Source organism: Gymnodraco acuticeps, unplaced genomic scaffold (assembly GCF_902827175.1).
Source record: "Gymnodraco acuticeps unplaced genomic scaffold, fGymAcu1.1, whole genome shotgun sequence".
In the NCBI taxonomy this organism is placed as follows: domain Eukaryota; kingdom Metazoa; phylum Chordata; class Actinopteri; order Perciformes; family Bathydraconidae; genus Gymnodraco; species Gymnodraco acuticeps.
This window is the reverse complement of record NW_022992021.1, coordinates 995122-1013159: the sequence shown is the minus strand read 5'-3', so window position 1 is coordinate 1013159 and position 18038 is coordinate 995122. Positions and strand designations below refer to the sequence as shown.

Sequence of the window (18038 nt, the reverse complement as noted above, 5' to 3'; positions counted from 1 at the left end):
AGTTATGTTTTTGTTACGAGAGAGACAAATTATATTAGATTAGATAAGAATCTTTAATGACCACACAGCAGGCTGGTGGAATTCGTGTTGAAATGTTGTCTGTTTAAATTTTTTTTTGCAATAAATATTTTCATTGAAACGATGAGAATCGTGTGAGAATCATGATCTCAATTCTTATGGAGGAAAATCGTGATTCACATTTAAGCAAGAATCGTGCAGCCCTAGTGCAGGTGAGGAAAATTCTGCCGGATCTTCATCATGGCTATGAAGACCTGGTCTGCCAGCAGGATGCCCTCCACTTTCCATCCAGCGTAATACACAATAGAGCCCTCAAAGCGCTCCAACAACCCCGCCACCCTTTTAAACATGGCCTGATCAGGAAGCCCTGTTTCCATACGGATGACATCATCAGGTAAGCCTGCTGCTGAATATTTGGCCATTCGCATCCAAGTATCCCCTGCCAGGTCTGCTGAACAACTGGACTGCACACTGGAGGGTCCAGGTTCGGTGTCTGCGGACTGCACGCTGGAGAATTTGGGGTCAGTTTCTGCAGACTCTGGCCCTTTGCTGTAGCTGTGGTCGCTGGACTGATTAACCGCTAAGCTCCCTTTCTCTTTGGTCCACTCAAATACAGTTGGCCCTTTCTCTTTTCCATGAGGAAAATGGCAGCTGCATATTCGGCTTTTCTCATCTGGCTCCCTGTCTGCTCGTCTACAATGACAAAATTAGATAATTAATTACTAACAATCATTTAAACCTGCCAAATAGCCCCCCTACCCATAGTTTAAACAGTCTGCACTCTTGTATTTATCTTGTGAAGCACTTGTAACATTCAGCTTGTGTGTGTTTTAGTTGTCTTTATTTCCAGGTAGAAGAGGACCAAGAGTGAGGAAGTAAGACAGAGCTCTTAAAATGCCAAACAGTGTGTTTGGCTTTTTAAGTGTGACACATATGTAGGGATAAATGCTTCACCTGACCACTGTTCCTAAATAAAAAAAGTTTTCTGCATCGTCAGTCATTTTTTCCAAATAATTACCAATATTTCACAAATTCTTCATGTCAACTTAAGAGCACAGCTTTATGTTGACTATGTCAACTTTGCTTGGTTCATCTTACTGGGGGGCAGCTACATGGATGTCGGTGCAGTCCACAATCATTTTGCAGTTGAAGGCAGAATGAATTTATTATTGACTCAGAATGAAGCACAACTTCATGTCATACAATACATTGACTTTATTTGTAATTGTGTAAAAAAATAAAGCATTGATTAGCAAGCAGGACCTGCAGGAACAGAGAACGGTGATGGATGGGAAGAGCTGGGAAGCTGGGAAGAGAGAAGAATAAAGAAAACAGATCAACTTTATTATCGGATATGAAAAATTCAATTTTCAAAACAAGTTGCCGCTCCTACAGTTTTCTAGTGTGTAAAGATGATTTCACATGACCTATGCAAAATATCACACTCAATACATGTGTGTCTCTGGGGGGTGCATTGTGCCTTTGATGTATATAAATAATATACCATAACCAAATACTATTACGTACAGTGGAAATCAGGTTGCCAGAGCAGGTCAGTCCAGTGTGCATGTTCCTCAACGTCTCAGCAGTTACAGGTGAGGTAAAGAAAAGAAAAGAGAAAAAGGTCAGTAACAACACTTTAAAGTAACAACACTTTGAAACACTTTGAATAATTATCTCTTCTAACAATTTGCTCTCAGTAAGCACACAACTACTGTCTTTCCAACAAACAGATTGACTCACCCTCACTATCATCACAATGAAACACGTCCAGAAGAATGTCATGCAAAGCTCCCTGCCTGCCTTCGACTCTCCCTGAACTGCTTCCTTAGCACCCGGTGGAGGGCGCAGTAGGCTACTCTTCAAATGTTTCACAAAATACTTACCATCATGACTACTCTTACTGTTTAACATTTTGGTTTACTTCATGTAATAAAATAATAACTTCATGGTAAGGCTACTAAAAATGACAAGGCTAAGTAATGTGATGCTAACTAACGTGCTCGCTACTCGTCGCTACTAGCTAGGTAGCTAACTTGACTATGTTCCATGCACAACACGTATATTACCTATGATATTACCTGATATGTCTGATCCAGCGACTCCTGGTCCTTTCATCAGACGGGAAGCGATAGAACGATCAAGTGGTATGATCATTTTTGTGATTACAACCTGGTACAAAGCACACAGGCATCTTGTAAAAGTGAATTTATTTGAGCAATCTCTTATATTTATTGGAGGGAATAAATCAGTTATGACATCTTATTCTTCTTTGCTTTAATTACGAGTCGCAACCACTTGGAGCATTATCGCCTGTGACATCACTTACGCGACCCAAAATGGGATTTGGGATTTGTAGTCTTTGTAGTCGCGTATTTTTCATAGTCTTATATTTCAGCAGTTTTACGACAAAATGTGACTTTTTTGACATGGAAATGATTGTTTAAGATTGACAAACATCATATGTGTAGTTCGTGGCACAATTCAAACGGGATCAAAAGATACGTTTTCTCTCTCCATTGAATTCAATGTATAATTTTTCGCTTCCGGGGTCCCATGGACAGGAAGTAGATGGGCGTGACTTCGCCTCTCTATTAGTTTTAGTCACATTTTAGTCCTTTTTATCCATCATAGTTTTAGTCTAGTTTTAGTCGACGACAACTCAAAACGCTGTAGTCCAGTTTTAGTCGATGAAAAATCATTACATTTTAGTCAACTTCTAGTCAAAATGTTTTCTCTCTTTAAACCAATTCAGTTAGGCAAATACAGGTATCTGAAATTGGAATCAACATGACAGCATCAAGTGTTGAAATTCGTAAAGCAACATTTCACTCTCTTAACACGTTACTTGTGTAATATGCAGAGGTGGGAGCAGTGGCGGCGGGTCATTAGGGTGTGCTCCACCTAGTGTCAGAAGAAAGTATTACAAATAATGATTACAAAAAAATACAAAAAAATAAATAAAAAAACATATAAAATATATTTTAAGGTCATGTTTAATAATCTGATTCGTCTGTACATTTCTGTTTTAGTCTGTGTTCTTCTAATTAGTGTCTAGAGTACCGTTTTGAGCTGTTTAGAGCCATGTGGGACAAAACCCGATCCTGCCCCTCCCTCTCACAGTCTAAGTGAACGGTGATTGTAAAAACTACACTGCGCATGTTCAGAGTATTTTTCTATTTAATGTGTGTGGCAAAAAAATAATGACCGTAGGGGCATAGTGCTCCCATCCCCACCATACGTCATCTCACATAATTCAGAATTGATTGGCTGTAAGTACTCACGTGTGCAGTGCTGCGAAACGTCACGTGTAGTTTGAAGAGGAGACGAGAGAGCAGCATATAGCTAACATCACCAGCGATTAAAAGAAGTAAAAAACTGAAAGAAAATGAATGAAGTTGACCATTTACTGGAGCACACATTTGAGACACTTAGTCTCGGAGAGAAACTGGAGGTAAAGCGCCTCGGTGCCCACCATCCACCGGATTTCCAAATGGTCCAGACTGCGGGCAAAGTTAAACGTGGGTTTAACGCTGAGTGGTTTGCTAAAAAGAAATGGCTAACGGCGAGCATCCAGAAGAATTCCCTCTTTTGCTTTCCTTGCCTGCTTTTTGGTGAAGATCAAGGTACTTGGTCGAGGACAGGTTACAAGGACTTAAAGCATCTTTCGGAGAGGACAATGAAGCATGAGAGCAGCAACAGTCATTTGGAAAATGCCGTAAAATTGGGATTACTTGGAAGGGTGAATGTTGCAGCTCAGATTGACAGCGCCTACAGACGCGGCATTGATTCTCATAATAGGAAGGTGGAAGAAAACAGGTACGTGCTTGGTCGGATCATCACCTGTATTAAACTGTGTGGGAAATGTGAGACAGCACTGCGGGGCCACAACGAGTCGGCGGACTCTCTGAATCCAGGGATATTCAGGTCAATTTTCAAGACAATGTGTGAGGGCGATTCCAGGCTTCAACGGCACTACGAAGCTCAGCTTGTTTTCAAAGGGACATCAAGCACCATACAGAATGAACTCTTGGACTGCATGTATGATGGGTACAGGGAGGAAATAGCCAAGCAAGTGGACAACACATCATTTGTTGCCGTTCAGGCCGACGAGACAACCGATGTCTCCTGTAAATCGCAAATGGTGATTGTGCTGCGATACATTATGCCTGACCTCACAGTTACAGAGCGTTTTTTGGAGTTTGTGGAAGTAAAGGACAAAACTGGTGTAGGTCTCTCTAACAGCATCAAGGCTGTTCTGGAACCCCTGAAGCTGAAAGAAAAGCTAATCGCTCAGACCTATGACGGGGCGGCCGTCATGAGCGGTAACGTGCGCGGGGGTACAGACGGTGATGAAGGAGACGTACCCAAACGCTCAGTTTGTTCACTGCTACGCCCACCAACTGAACCTGACCCTGCAGCAACTGTGTTCAGCAAGGATGAGCATCCTGAAGGTGTTTTTTGCAGATCTAACTGCTTTTTCCACTTTTTTCTCCGGTGCTCCAAAACGTGTTGCAGCTCTTGCAGAGGCAACACAGAGACGCATCCCACGGCCACCGGCTGTGAGATGGAACTTTAAAAGCAGAACTGTGAACGCGGTTTGGGAGACCCGAGATGCACTACTTCATTGTATGAAGCATATACGCGCACAACCAGGATGGGATGCGGTCACCATAAGTGAGGCATACGGCCTGTCAAAGAAACTGCGGGACCGAGCATTTATGCAGCTCCTGGAGTTTTTTTCGTTGCTTATGCCAGAAGTCGATGTTCTATACAACACTCTGCAAAAACGAAGCATCGATGCACCTGGGATCAACAGCGCGCTCTGGCCGTTTCAAGGAAAAATGTTCAGAAAATGAGGCAGAAAACTGATGCATTGGCCGCCACTGCTCATGATGGAACAGACGAGCCAGGCCGACGAGTCAGCAGCACAGCGCCGGTGATGAAGGAGGCTTGTGACACAGTCATCTCACAGGTGGAACAGAGGTTCTCACAGAGTGACCATTTGATCGCTGCAAAGCTTGTTGACAGCTCATTCTTCCCACAGCATGTCCTGTCATTTCCTACACCTGAGCTTGACTGCGCCGTGAAACTGTGGCCTGCGTTGGGAAACAAGGAGAAGTTGAAGTCTGAGCTGACCACGCTCTACCGCCACAGTGAGCTTCACACTGGAAACACTGCCCTGTCTCTGTTGAAATCCATTCACGAGAACAACTTGGAGGAAACGTTTGCTGAGACTGTTATTTTGGTCAAAATAATAGTGACAAATCCGATGACGACATCCGAGTCAGAGAGGAACTTTTCCACCCTCAAAAGGATAAAGACTTTCACTCGCAACACCATGGGACAGCCGCGACTTAACGCATTGGCCATGCTTTCAATTGAAAGCCAGTTGATCCAGCAACTACAGGACTTCATCCCCAAAGTGATAGACACATTCTGTCACAGGAAAGACCGCCGTGCCGCTTTTCTTTTCAAGTGAGCCTTCAGCTTTGGTAAGTTCATCTATGTCATATATTTTGTTGATCTTCTGTGTTTTGCCTCTGCTGGATCGATTGATATTGTGACCTCGATGATGAGTGTCTGTGTTTTCCTTATATTTACAGTCTATGGTGTTTTAATGCTAAAGCATTACGGTTGTTGTTATTGTTAAGAATTACTTTGTGATGGTGAGCTTTACTCCATGTATGAAGGTGCATTACTATGACATCCCTACGCTGTGTACGTAAATGTATGCGCTCACAGTGTTGCTCCTGTGGTCTTCAGTATGTAATTTGACACTCCCCCTCTCTCTCTCCTCCCCCCCCTCTCTCTGTCCCCCCTCTCTCTCTCTCCTCCCTCTCTCTGTCCCCCCCCCTCTCTCTCTCTCTCTCTCTCCCCCGACATCTTTCTGCCCCCCCAGTTTTGTACACCTAGAAACGCCACTGGGTGGGAGTAAGTCCTACATGTGCAAGTCATGATCAAGTCTCAAGTCTTGACCTACAAGCAGGGGCGGACTGGGACTAAAATTCAGCCCTGGAAACTGACCCAGTCCGGCCACATGAAATATCAAATGTTAGAAATTCGCTGTTTATTATTTAAAGTTTTACGTCCGATTCGCCCCTTTTTTCCTCTCTGTACACAGCTCCAGTTTGGGCATTGGCCTGTCATCAGATTTCATTTTTAGTTGCTGCTGTAGCAGAAGTTTAGTAAAATTATTTTTTGATGAAATTCTCCACCCTCCATAATTGCACTTGCTTCAGTTGCTTACTACTTTTTAAGGGTGGTGATGACAGTTACAGTACGAACTGAAGTTGATGCGATTTGATTGGATTGTGAGGCATGACGTGAGCCTCATCTGATTGGTCAATCCCTCAATTTCTTTTCAACAAGGGAAGCCAATTTTGGCTAGCCTCCTCTCGCAACAGAGAGTGCAATCTACTGTTTCACCATAACATCTAGAGGGGCGCTGTTTCACTCTTTGTAAAATACTCAATGAGAATGGGGGAGAGATGGGCCGGCAGAATAATTACCGAAACTAAACAAAGTGTTTTTATTTATTTATTAAAATTATAACTACAATCCAAAAAAAACAGGGGAAGCCTGGCTTCCCTTGGCCTCCAGGAGAAAACACCACTGAGTTCAGGGGATAATTCTCACCCACCTCTTGCCCTGCACGTGTGCCAGTTGAGCTGGTTCTTCCACCAGCTCAACTCTGTCCCTCATCATGAACGCAGGAGGCTGGCTGTATATCTGAACTCACGCCCTCATCATTCTCTTCATCATCTTGCACTTGTTCTAAGCTGCTGATGATAATGCTTGTAGCAGCGCTGCTGCCAAAAAGGTCTGTCAATTTGCGACATTGATATGCTTCACCTGCGAGTGACTTCATCTTTTTCTCTCTTGCCTTCTCGGCCCCACCTTTTTTTTTTTTTTTTCTTTGATTTGTATCCATGTTTTTTCATTCTCCCTGTCTGCCGCGGCGTCTAATCCCTTCTCTTCGTGTGGCCGGTCTTTTTTCTTCTTCGTGTGTGATTATTTGACAGATAAGAACCACACAACTTTATTAGCGCCCTCTGTCGGCCGTCAGTGCAATTTAAATGATGACGTTAAACTATTTTTTTTTTTTTAAAGGGCCGGCCGGCCGTCAACGGACCTTGACGGCCGGCCGTTCTGTGGTTCTCCAGATTCTACAGATGGCCAGTCCGCCCCTGCCTACAAGTATCAAGCAAATCCCAAGTCACTGTGGTGAGAGTCAAGCAAGTCATACGAAATTCTGATGAATAAGCCCAGTTTCCGCATTTAAATCAATTAAAAGACAGTGGTTATTTAACCCACACTATGATCTTCATTACATACACAGTTAATCATTTGAAATCTAATTTAGACCGATGACAATCATATTAGATTAATATTAACCCTAGAACTGCAGACAATATAGCTAGGAGGACTCAATCAAAAAGTCTGTTTTAAAAAAGGCAGAATTTCAGGTAAGAAAATCATATATGGCATTTGCCATTACACATTTAATTTAAATGTCTGTTAACACTAGAACCGCCAACAGCGTCAGCACCTACATCGATAACATTTTCAAATCATTTCATTTGTTCCTCTTCATCATTTCCTTATAAACTAAGTAGGACGATTTAAAACTCTCTCTCTCTCCCTCTCCTGACAGCCCGTCAGTATCAGGGTTAGTCAAAATGAATCCCTTGGCGGTTCTAGTGTTCATTTACCGTTTTGTCTTCTCTTTGCAATGCTTAATCGATTTTAAACCAAGTCTAACGTAGCTTAAACTTAACGTTAGCTTTCTAGCTAACACAACACATTCACGTAGCCTACCTTTCTCTGTGGGTTTTTTTGTAGTGACGAATGAAGTTGGATGTTGTGGTGGTTCTGTCACCGATCTTTATGCTGCAGACCCTGCATACCGCTGTTCTTTTCTTATTAGCGTCATCAACAACATAATCCTTGAATCCAAACTTCACTATTTTTGGAGTAACGGCCCGTCTACACTACAGGTGTCGAAAAAGCTTGAAGCTGGGCGTGTCTGAGGCTTGGCGATTTCTCGCGCCCAAGGCGACCAACAACCAATCAGGAATCTCCCGCTCGCCCCCAGCATACAAAGCAAAAAACAGCCCGGTTCTTCTACACTATTGCCAAAATGGATGCCGGTTTTGTAGCAACGGTAGCGTTGGTTTATCCAATGTCTCGCAGGAGGCCACGTATAGTGCGTCGCTGTTGGGTACATACAATACTCAGAAAACGTCTGCAACGGGGGGAATACCACGTTCTTGTCCAAGAGCTCCGCCTGGATGTTGTACTGTTTCAGCAGTACTTCAGGATGAGCAAAGACGCGTTCGACGAGTTGCTCGGAAAAGTCGGTCCACTGATTGCAAAGGCAGACACCCGTATGCGTTTGTCAATCGGACCCGCCGAGCGACTCGCCATCTGCCTACGGTACGTTTTGTGTATTTCTACTTCTTTAATATGACTCTGTATATAAAGAGAGAGAATGCATGCAATGGATGAATGAAGTCTGTGATGTAGTTCAGATGAATGACATTAATTAAGATAGCTAGGTAAACGCAGTATTGCTCCCCTGTGTGTGTGTGTGTGTGTGTGTGTGTGTGTGTGTGTGTGTGTGTGTGTGTGTGTGTTTGTGGTCTGTGTGTGTCTGTGGTGTGTCTGTGGTGTGTGTCTGTGATGTGTGTGTCTGTGTCTGTGGTGTATTGTTGTGTGTGTGTCTGTGGTCTGTGTGATGTGTGTATCTGTGGTATGTTGGTGTGTCTGTGATGTGTGTGTCTGTGGTATGTTGGTGTGTGTGATGTGTGTGTATGTGGTGTGTGTGTCTGTGGTGTGTGTCTGTGTGATGTGTGTGTCTGTGGTGTGTGTCTGTGTGATGTGTGTGTCTGTGGTGTTTGTGTCTGCCTGTGGTGTATGTGTGTGTCTGTGGTGTGTGTGTGTGTGTCTGTGATGTGTGTGCCTGTGGTGTGTCTGTGATGTGTGTGAGTCTGTGATATGTGTGCCTGTGGTGTGTCTGTGATGTGTGTGGTGTGTATGTGTCTGTGATGTGTGTGTCTATGGTGTGTGTGTGTCTGCGTGGCGTATAACTTTTTTTTTTTTAAATCTTGTATATTACTTTTTTCTCAGGTACCTGGCAACCGGTGACTCGTACAGGACCATAGCATTCAGCTATCGGGTCGGGCATGCAACAGTGGCTGTCATCGTCAAGGAGGTTGCGGGTGCCATCTGAACCGCGCTGGTCGAGGAGACCATGCCGGTACCACAGACGGAGGACTGGAGAGCCATCGCTGCTGGGTTCCAGGAGCGCTGGAACTTTCCAAATTGCGTTGGTGCCATTGATGGGAAGCACGTGGTGATCCAGGCTCCGGCCTGGCTACTGGCTGTCGTGGATGCCCAGTACCTCTTCAGGGTAGTGGATGTCGGAGGTTTTGGAAGGAGCAGCGACGGTGGGAGCCTGAGGAATTCCGCTTTTGGAGAGGCATCCTGCATTTTGAATGTCCGATAGTCCACCATTAACACCTTAGTCCCGTCTCGTCAACAAAAACAATATATAAATGTCATCATAGTTTTTATGATCAAGAATCTATTTGTAACTCGTCATCGTCTCGTCTTAGTCATGTATAAAAGGTCGTTAACGAGACATTTTCATCATAGTTTTCGTTGACGAAATTAACACTGGTCTAACTCTATCTCATTCAAACGTCAATCACTCACTCTGGCGACCCCCTAGTTATTGGCGGTGTCAACAGCTGCTTTGGGCGCAGTTTGGTGCGTCCGGAGATGCTCCTATCTGTTGTATTGAAGAGGTGCGGACTGCGCATGCACCACTTATAACGAGAGTCAATCATGGACGTATAATAAGAACAGGATAAAGCGTTGGAGGCGGGGTCTAATTATTTCCTATGAGAGTTGCTCATTAGCGCATGAGGACAAAATGGCCTGATATGTTCAGGAGCAAAACGCCACAGATTACCCGTCATGCCTGGCTGTCAGAGCAGAAGAACCCGTATAGGCTCCTTGTCATGTCTGCCGATATCTGGTTTTCTTATGTCTGTTTGTTTTTATCTGTGTCTATGTTGTTGTTAGTGATGTATTGTCTTAACTTTTTAAATGCCTCTGTGATGTGCTGCAACCCATTTTCCCCTCGGGGACTAATACACGAATACTACTAAAAAAAATGTGCACGGCTGACGGCCCGGGCACGGCAGAGGTCGAGGATCGAGGCTCGGGGGCAAGGCAGAGGCAGAGCAAGGGCGAAGGACGCGGCGGTCAAACTCAGTGGGACGGGTACGAGGACGGGCAGGAAGGCGGCGACGGGATAGCTCCGGAGGACAGGCAGGACGACGGTGGCGGGACAGGATTCGTAGCAGGCGGGATCACCGGCGGAACAGGATTTGGAGCCGGCTGGAGGGAACAGGAGTTGGCAGGACCCCCAATGGGACAGGACATGGTGTCGGCGGATCCCCTAACTGAACAGGACATGGTGTTGGCAGGACCCCCGGCGGAACAGGTGTCGGCGGGGTCCCCGACAGGACAGGACACAGAGTTGGCAGGATCCCCGGCGGTACCCCCAACGGAACAGGACACAGAATTGGCAGGACCCCCTAGCAGAACCCCCAACGTAACAGGACACAGAGTTGGCAGGACCCCCGGCAGAACAGGTGTCGGCAGGACCCCGAACGTGACAGGAAATTATGTTGGAAGGACCCCAGTCGGAGAAGGGACTTGAGTCGGCGGGACCCCCAATGGAGAAGAGACTTCGGCGGGACCCCCAATGGAGAAGGGACTTCGGCGGGACCCCCAATGGAGCAGGGACTTGAGTCGGCGGGACCCCAACGGTGAAAGGACAAGAGTCGGTGGGACCCCGACGGTGAAAGGACTTGAGTTGGCGGGACCACCGACGGAGAAGGGACCTGAGTCGGCGGGACCCCGACGGTGAAAGGACTTGAGTCGGCGGGACCACCGACGGAGAAGGGACTTGAGTCAGCGGGACCCCCGACAGAGAAGGGACTTGAGTCGGCGGGACCCCGACGGTGAAAGGACTTGAGTTGGCGGGACCACCGACGGAGAAGGGACTTGAGTTGGCGGGACCCCCGACGGTGAAGGGACTTGAGTCGGCGGGTGCTGGGGCTTGGACCGGTAGCCTGGATGCCGGCGAACGAGCTGGTAGCCTAGCCTTATTTAACAAAAAAGCTGTTGACTATGAAGAGACAAGAAAAAACCATTAATCCATAAATCCGTAGCATGAGATAGCATCCAGACAAAACCGACAGGGACAAACATGGAGGTGTAAGGAAGACGGCGACCGAACATGGAGCAACAGGGGAAGACAAGACTAAATACACAGAAGGGTAATCACAGGACAAGACACAGCTGGGCAGGGGAGGCAGAAACACAAGGGCAACAGGTGAACACTATCAGACAATCAGGCACAGGAGGGAAACTAAGGACAGGAAGTAAAACTAGACAAGACAGGAAGTAACACACATAACATGGGGGTGAACACTTTTCAAATTAAAAGTGGAAAATATCAAACAAAAACCCATAACCATGACAAAAGATAAGGAGCAGAATCGTAAAATCGATACAGTATTTGACAGGCAGCCAGTGAACTTGCTGAAGAACAGGAGTGATGTGTTTAATGGAGAGAGGGTTCTGGTGATGATGCGGCCGGCCGTGTTTTGGACCAGTTGAAGTTTGTGGATGGACTTGAGAGGGAGACCAAAGAGAAGAGAGTTGCAGTAGTCGATGTGTGAAGTGACCAGGGTGTGAACAAGGAGGGCGCTGCTGTTCGGTGTGAGGGACAGGCGGAGGCGGTTGATGTTACGTATATATGGAAATAACCAGACCGAATTGAGCTACTGATGTAAGTTTGGAAGGAAAGTGTGCTCAAAAGCATAGTTCAGTAACAGGCGGACCGCGGTCCGGATCTGGACCCAGACGCCGACCTATACGGACCCGGACCTATAATCAATACATTAATAGGGGATTTCAATTTTGACGGGGCGATTCTATTTGAACCACCGCCGACAGGGGGCGAAAGAGACAAGTGAGCGATACAGGGAGAGAAACACAGAAGAAGAGACGAGAGAGCGGCAGAGAGAAGCGGAGAGGAAAGTGAGTGAAGAGAATAATTAGCGACAGGGAGAGAAGCGGAGAGGAGAGTGAACATGCGTTTTAGCGGCAGACAAGGAGAGACAAATAATTACACATGGCGCTCTCCAAGAAGAGGAAAGTGGACAGTGAGAACAGAGCTTTTAACCCTGAGTGGACGGACTCATTCATGTTCATCCTGCCCACTGGGAGCACAGAACCAGTGTGTCTCATTTGTTCAGAGACCGTGGCACTCATGAAAAGTGTCAAAACGCCACTATGAGACAAAACACAGTGTTTGACCAAACATTCCCTCTCAAGTCAGAACTGAGGTCACAAAAAATAAGCACTCTCAGAGCCCAATATGATCAGTCCACCAGGATCAAAATTAAAACTAAATATCGTTCTAGGGCAGGCTCACCAATGAGCACCTGCATGTGTGTATGAGAATGGGCCTGACACCATTTCAGCACAAATTTAAACTCATGGCAGGAGAAGCTCGATCTCAATTCTAGCAGTGAACAAAAACAAGTGAGTGAGGGACTGCAATATAAGAGGGAAAGAAACTTTGAAACTGTTCAATTGTTATGATGTGTAAAGACTGATATTGTTCTATAATCGGCTAAAACTGTTATGTCATGATGTGAAACGGTTAACAAAGAAAAAAGGGAAACTAAAGCTGCTGCTACACTTTATTTTATTTATCTAAAATTAAGCAATTTTAAGATGCACACATTTTCAAAAGCTATTTTATTTATTTTCTCAATTTGATTTTGAAATGCAGCCCGAGAGGAACATAACACATATCCACAGTATTTGACTGTATATCTGTAGTTCAATGATAATTGACAATAAATATTGTTGTTTTTGAAATGTACTTTCTTTATTTGATTGGCAGTCAGTTGTTGATTACATGCAGACGTTGATAAAGCTACAGCTAATTCAATATATATCACACTAATTCATAAAGCAAGTTAGACATTTTGATGTTCCGGACCTTTGCATGGGGAGATTTTCTCTAACTGGACCTCGTTGAATTTTAGTTGAATACCCCTGCTCTAAATTTACATTTTTGAACTATGTTCAATCTGAATTTACTTTAAAATAAAAAATATCTATATTGATTCTGACTTTTCTACATCCAATTCACAGGTGTATCATTACTTTGAGAAAAAAGATTATTAATTTACCCCTTTTAGAAGTTATATAGATATAGTCATTTGTTTTGGGAATGTCATTTTCGAGCCTGAGACCTGAAAACAGGCTCAGGGCTCAACAGGTTAATGGAGGGTGCCAAATCAGGCAGCAATAACACCAGCTCAGACAGCCATTTAATACACCATGAATCCAGAGTAAATTGCTTTTGTATGGTTAAACATGAAGGTAATAACTATCAGGGGGATTTTTGTGAGAGGATGACCATCCTGGCCCATGTTAGTGCCAAATCCGGCAGCCATTACATCTGATGCATGGAAGCAAGTGATGAAGACTAAGATGAAGATGACTGCAGAAAACAAAGTAGAGCTGAGGGATTTCAGTCTTTGCTAGAAAGTAAGCAGTAGTAGGGGCAAGACAGATTGAGAAGAGATATATCAGCTGTAGAACAGAGAGCTTTGCCAGAACACAGCAGCTTTTCAACACTGCAAATGGAGTCTTCCCAAAGAGATGAACTCTGCTTTCCACAACTCTTCAACAAATCCTGCAGGAAGCCTACGCCAGCTCAGTCAGATGTCCTGCTCGCTTACATCCTGCAGTCCTTCATCGCTCTGATCACTGCAGCTCTCAACCTGCTGGTCATCATCTCTATCTCCCACTTCAGGCAGAGACAAACTTTCAACTTAAGCTTATATTTGTTAATAATGGAAAAAATAACATGATTTAGCCATGCATATATTTATTTTAATTAATGCTTCAGATAAAAGTTGTTCTGTTTTCAATGATAACATATTCAAACATGACGTTGTGTGACAAAATATTTACAGCAGGCACTCAAATGCATGTCCATAAAAATGCTTTTTTTGTGTTTTAGTGCTGTTGTTTGTTACAAGCTATTGTTGATAATCTTATTTATGATGATGTTCTTCCTTTCCAGGCAGCTCCACACCCCCACTAACCTCCTCATCCTCTCCCTGGCTGTCTCAGACTTCCTTGTGGGCCTCATTTTGATGCCTGTTAAAATCCTTCTAACAGAGGCTTGCTGGTACTTGGGTGACCTGATGTGTGCTCTCTATAATATAGTTGATTTTATCATTACCTCTTCTACTGTTGGAAACATGGTGCTCATATCCATTGATCGTTATTTTGCTATTTGTGACCCTCTACATTACACCATCAGAGTAACTCTCAACAGAACAAAAATCTGCATCTGTCTTTGTTGGATTGGCTCTGTTATCTATAATTGTCTTATTTTAAAGGACTTTCTGAGTCAACCTGATTCACAGAATTCTTGCCATGGAGAGTGTGTAGCTGTCATTGACAATATCACAGGAGCTGTGGACTTAGTTGTTAACTTTATTGCCCCCATTACTGTTATCATAGTTCTGTATATCAGAGTGTTTGTGGTGGCTGTGTCTCAGGCTCGAGCCGTGCGTACCCATGTTAGAGCTGTCACTATGCAACGTTCAGTTGGTGCAACTGCTAAGAAATCTGAGATGAAAGCAGCCAGGACTCTTGGTGTTGTTGTCCTTGTGTTTCTAATATGTTTTTTTCCATATTACGCTCCATCCCTTAAAGGTGAGGATATTGAAAATAGTAGTTCAACCTCACTCATTGTAATATGGTTGCTGTATTTTAACTCTTGTCTGAACCCAGTGATTTATGCCTTCTTATACCCCTGGTTTAGAAAATCTATCAAGCTCATTGTTACCCTTAAGATACTTCAGTCCTACTCGTGTGATTCTAAAATACTGTAATGACGGGCTGGGGTTGAGATATATTCTAAAAAACCTCAGTACGTAATGTGTAATGATTACACACTGTATTAAAATATTATGCAACAATAAAATATTCAAAAATTTGTATTTTCCTTGAAAATAAAACCAAAAAATATTACATTTCATGGAAGAAGTAGTAGTTTTTGACCTGCGTTGACTTCAGTATGAACAGTATTCTGTTTAATTTAGTAGACATTATGCAGTACAGGCTGATTGATTATGTCGTTGGCAGTGGGTCAGTGTGCAACTTCCAACAAAGAGAGTGTGTGTGTTGAGAGAGCGAGAGAGAGAAAAAGGAGAGAAGGTTTACTGACACATAACAGGTTTGGTTCTCCTCCAAAACAATGACGATACAATATAACAATAACAAAAATAAATCTTGTTGAGTGCTAACACGTGTTTATTTTACCATTGCCCGTGATTATTTACATGTATTGTCTCTTGCAATAACAGGAGGTTAAAATGTAGAAAAACAGTCATCATATTGAAGCTGACAATAAGAATTAAAGCTGCAAGCAGCGATATGGCAACAATCATAATTACGATTATTTTGGTCAATATTGATATCACGATTATTAAATATGATTATTCATTGACATGAAAACATCAATTTATTGAACTTTAAAAAAAATAAAAAATATGAACAGTATCTTGTTAACAGTTGATTACCCTGAACTTTAAGTGTAATTCAACTGAAAAACCAATACGAATATAAATTAAATAAATTATACATTTATATCTAGATTTAAATAAATAATTTCAAATTAATAAATACCAATAAAGAAGATCAACAAATATTTTGGGCTGCACTTCCACAACCTACTGAACATAATAATTATAATAAATAAAAATGTATTAGATTATTGGCAAAGTATTCAGCTGAAGTCACATATTTTCAACTTCCCCACGGCCTTTGTCATAAAGGGCAGGGCCAGGGTTCGAGTTATGTGGGAGCCAATGGGAGCTGAGCTCCCATAAGGAGGGGTCTGAACGCAGTGAAATCATACAACCGCGTGGGTCGCTAACAGAGATGGGGTCGTTACTAAAAAAAAGTAATATATTACATATTACATATTACTTTAAAAAAAAGTAATATATTACACTACTCCGTTACTCTATCCATAAAGTAACTCGTTACTTTACTCGTTACTTTACTCGCAGGGCCGGCCCGCCCCTACCTACAGGCAGATCACGCAGACTGCGGCGCACCTACAGTGTAAGGGCGTCACAGTTTTGCCTCTGCGAGACTCCACTTGCACCCCCAATTACTATTGCATTAAGGAAGACATAACACAAGTCTTTCTTTTGATATGCTCTAAAATAGGCTACCAGCCACACAACAAGCTCACAGTCTGTGAAACGTCAAGACACTAATGAATGAAACCAGTTCAAGACGCATTATTCTTATCATTCTTTATGAGCGCAGTAACGGTAAGGTATCTAATTACTTATTTATTTAGTATTCCATAACTTAGTAACAGAGATGGTCAAACTAAAGTGGTAGAGACACGGCAGAATTCCTACAATGAAGCGGGGCATTGAACTGTTCACCCGTGAGAGGGCGATCAACAAAAGAGAGCGAGCGGCCCCGTTGAGGGAGTTTACAGATGAAAAGACTCAGCCATGTTTATGCAGCACTGCACGTGGAGATGTGGTCTCGCAAATCGCGCAGATTACATAGGCCTACATGTAAACCTGCGGCAGAAACCCCTCTAGTCTGTCAGTGAGTGTGATTATTTTATAAACGAAGTAACGCGTGTCGGGGCAATGTTAGTAACTGTAGTGTGATTACTGAATTACAAAAGTAACGCGTTACACTACTCCGTGAACAACATAATTGCTATTATTACAGTAACGCGTTACTTTGTAGCGCGTTACACCCACCTCTGATCGCTAATACATTACCAACAACCATTATTTTAATCACAAATAATGCATGTGTCAATGTAACGAGTATTATTTACGATAACGAGGTAAATAGGCTAAAAGAAAAACATGTTTTCCAAAAGAACTACGCATCGTATTCTCTCTTGAATGACAATAGGCCTGCACTTCACCTCCAAGGTGCACAATACATTATTGCGCAATGTATGCTTGTGAGCGTGCTGCGCGAGCCGAGATGATGTGTTATGGGGTGTGCGTAGTAGAACCTTTCCATATTTAAGTTTGTAGCAAGCAGAGGGCTGCTGCTGTGTGTGTGTGTGCGTGCGTGCGTGTGTGCGTGCGTGTGTGCGCGTGTGTGTGTATTCAAATATGACTAATATCTAGAGAGCCTTCATTCGCAGTTTAAACTATTAGACACATAGTCCCATCATTTTTAATTTACATTATTTAGCTTTAAAGATACAAAATCAAATACCTATGAGTTGCGCAAATGTACCGCCTACCCTTTTTACTTTTACACAATACTTATGACACCTCATCACATGACTTGGTAAAAAGAGAGACTTGGGTGAGAACATAAATGTCATCAATTATTGTTCTGCTGTCAAAGGGAACAAAGGGTCAGTCACTCCCTTTGACACATCACTAAGGCCTTGAACTTCTTAAGTTACACTCCTCCCTCCTGTGGTTAGTCAACCTGTTGCTCACAAGACACACACACACACACACACACACACACACACACACACACACACACACACACACACACACACACACACACACACACTAACTTGCATGCTCTGTTGTGATTGGTCAACCCCTAAGAGCTGTTCCTCCACTTAGCCTATCACGTACAATGTGTCGGAGTGCTAGCCAATAGGAGCATGAGTGTTACATAGTGATGTCATTATATTATGGAAAAAAACAAAGGAGTCCAATGGAGGGGGGAGAGAAACTCCCTCTGGAAAGAACACATGGATTTTAGCTATTAGACACACTACGGGAAAGAGAAAACCTCAAAAAGATAATAGGTCCCCAGGTAAAAAATATTATGCTTAAATTATTATTATTATTACAATACATTAAAGCGGATCCTCTTTAATG

At 43.4% G+C, this 18038-nt stretch overlaps 1 protein-coding gene across 1 annotated transcript; it reads left to right on the top strand.

Moving 5' to 3' along the window:
* Positions 1-13763: 13763 nt before the first annotated feature.
* On the top strand, positions 13764-15029 carry LOC117536533 (trace amine-associated receptor 4-like). The gene is made up of 2 exons (XM_034201439.1): positions 13764-13936; positions 14210-15029. The coding sequence occupies exons 1-2, from the start codon at positions 13764-13766 to the stop codon at positions 15027-15029; spliced, it is 993 nt and encodes a 330-aa protein (XP_034057330.1).
* Positions 15030-18038: the final 3009 nt, after the last annotated feature.

Coding starts and splice junctions, on each gene's coding strand:
- LOC117536533 (XM_034201439.1), top strand. CDS start 13,764: ATGGAGTCTTCCCAAAGAGATGAACTCTGCTTTCCACAACTCTTCAAC. Junction 13,937..14,209: donor ATCTCTATCTCCCACTTCAG/GCAGAGACAAAC, acceptor CTTCCTTTCCAG/GCAGCTCCACACCCCCACTA.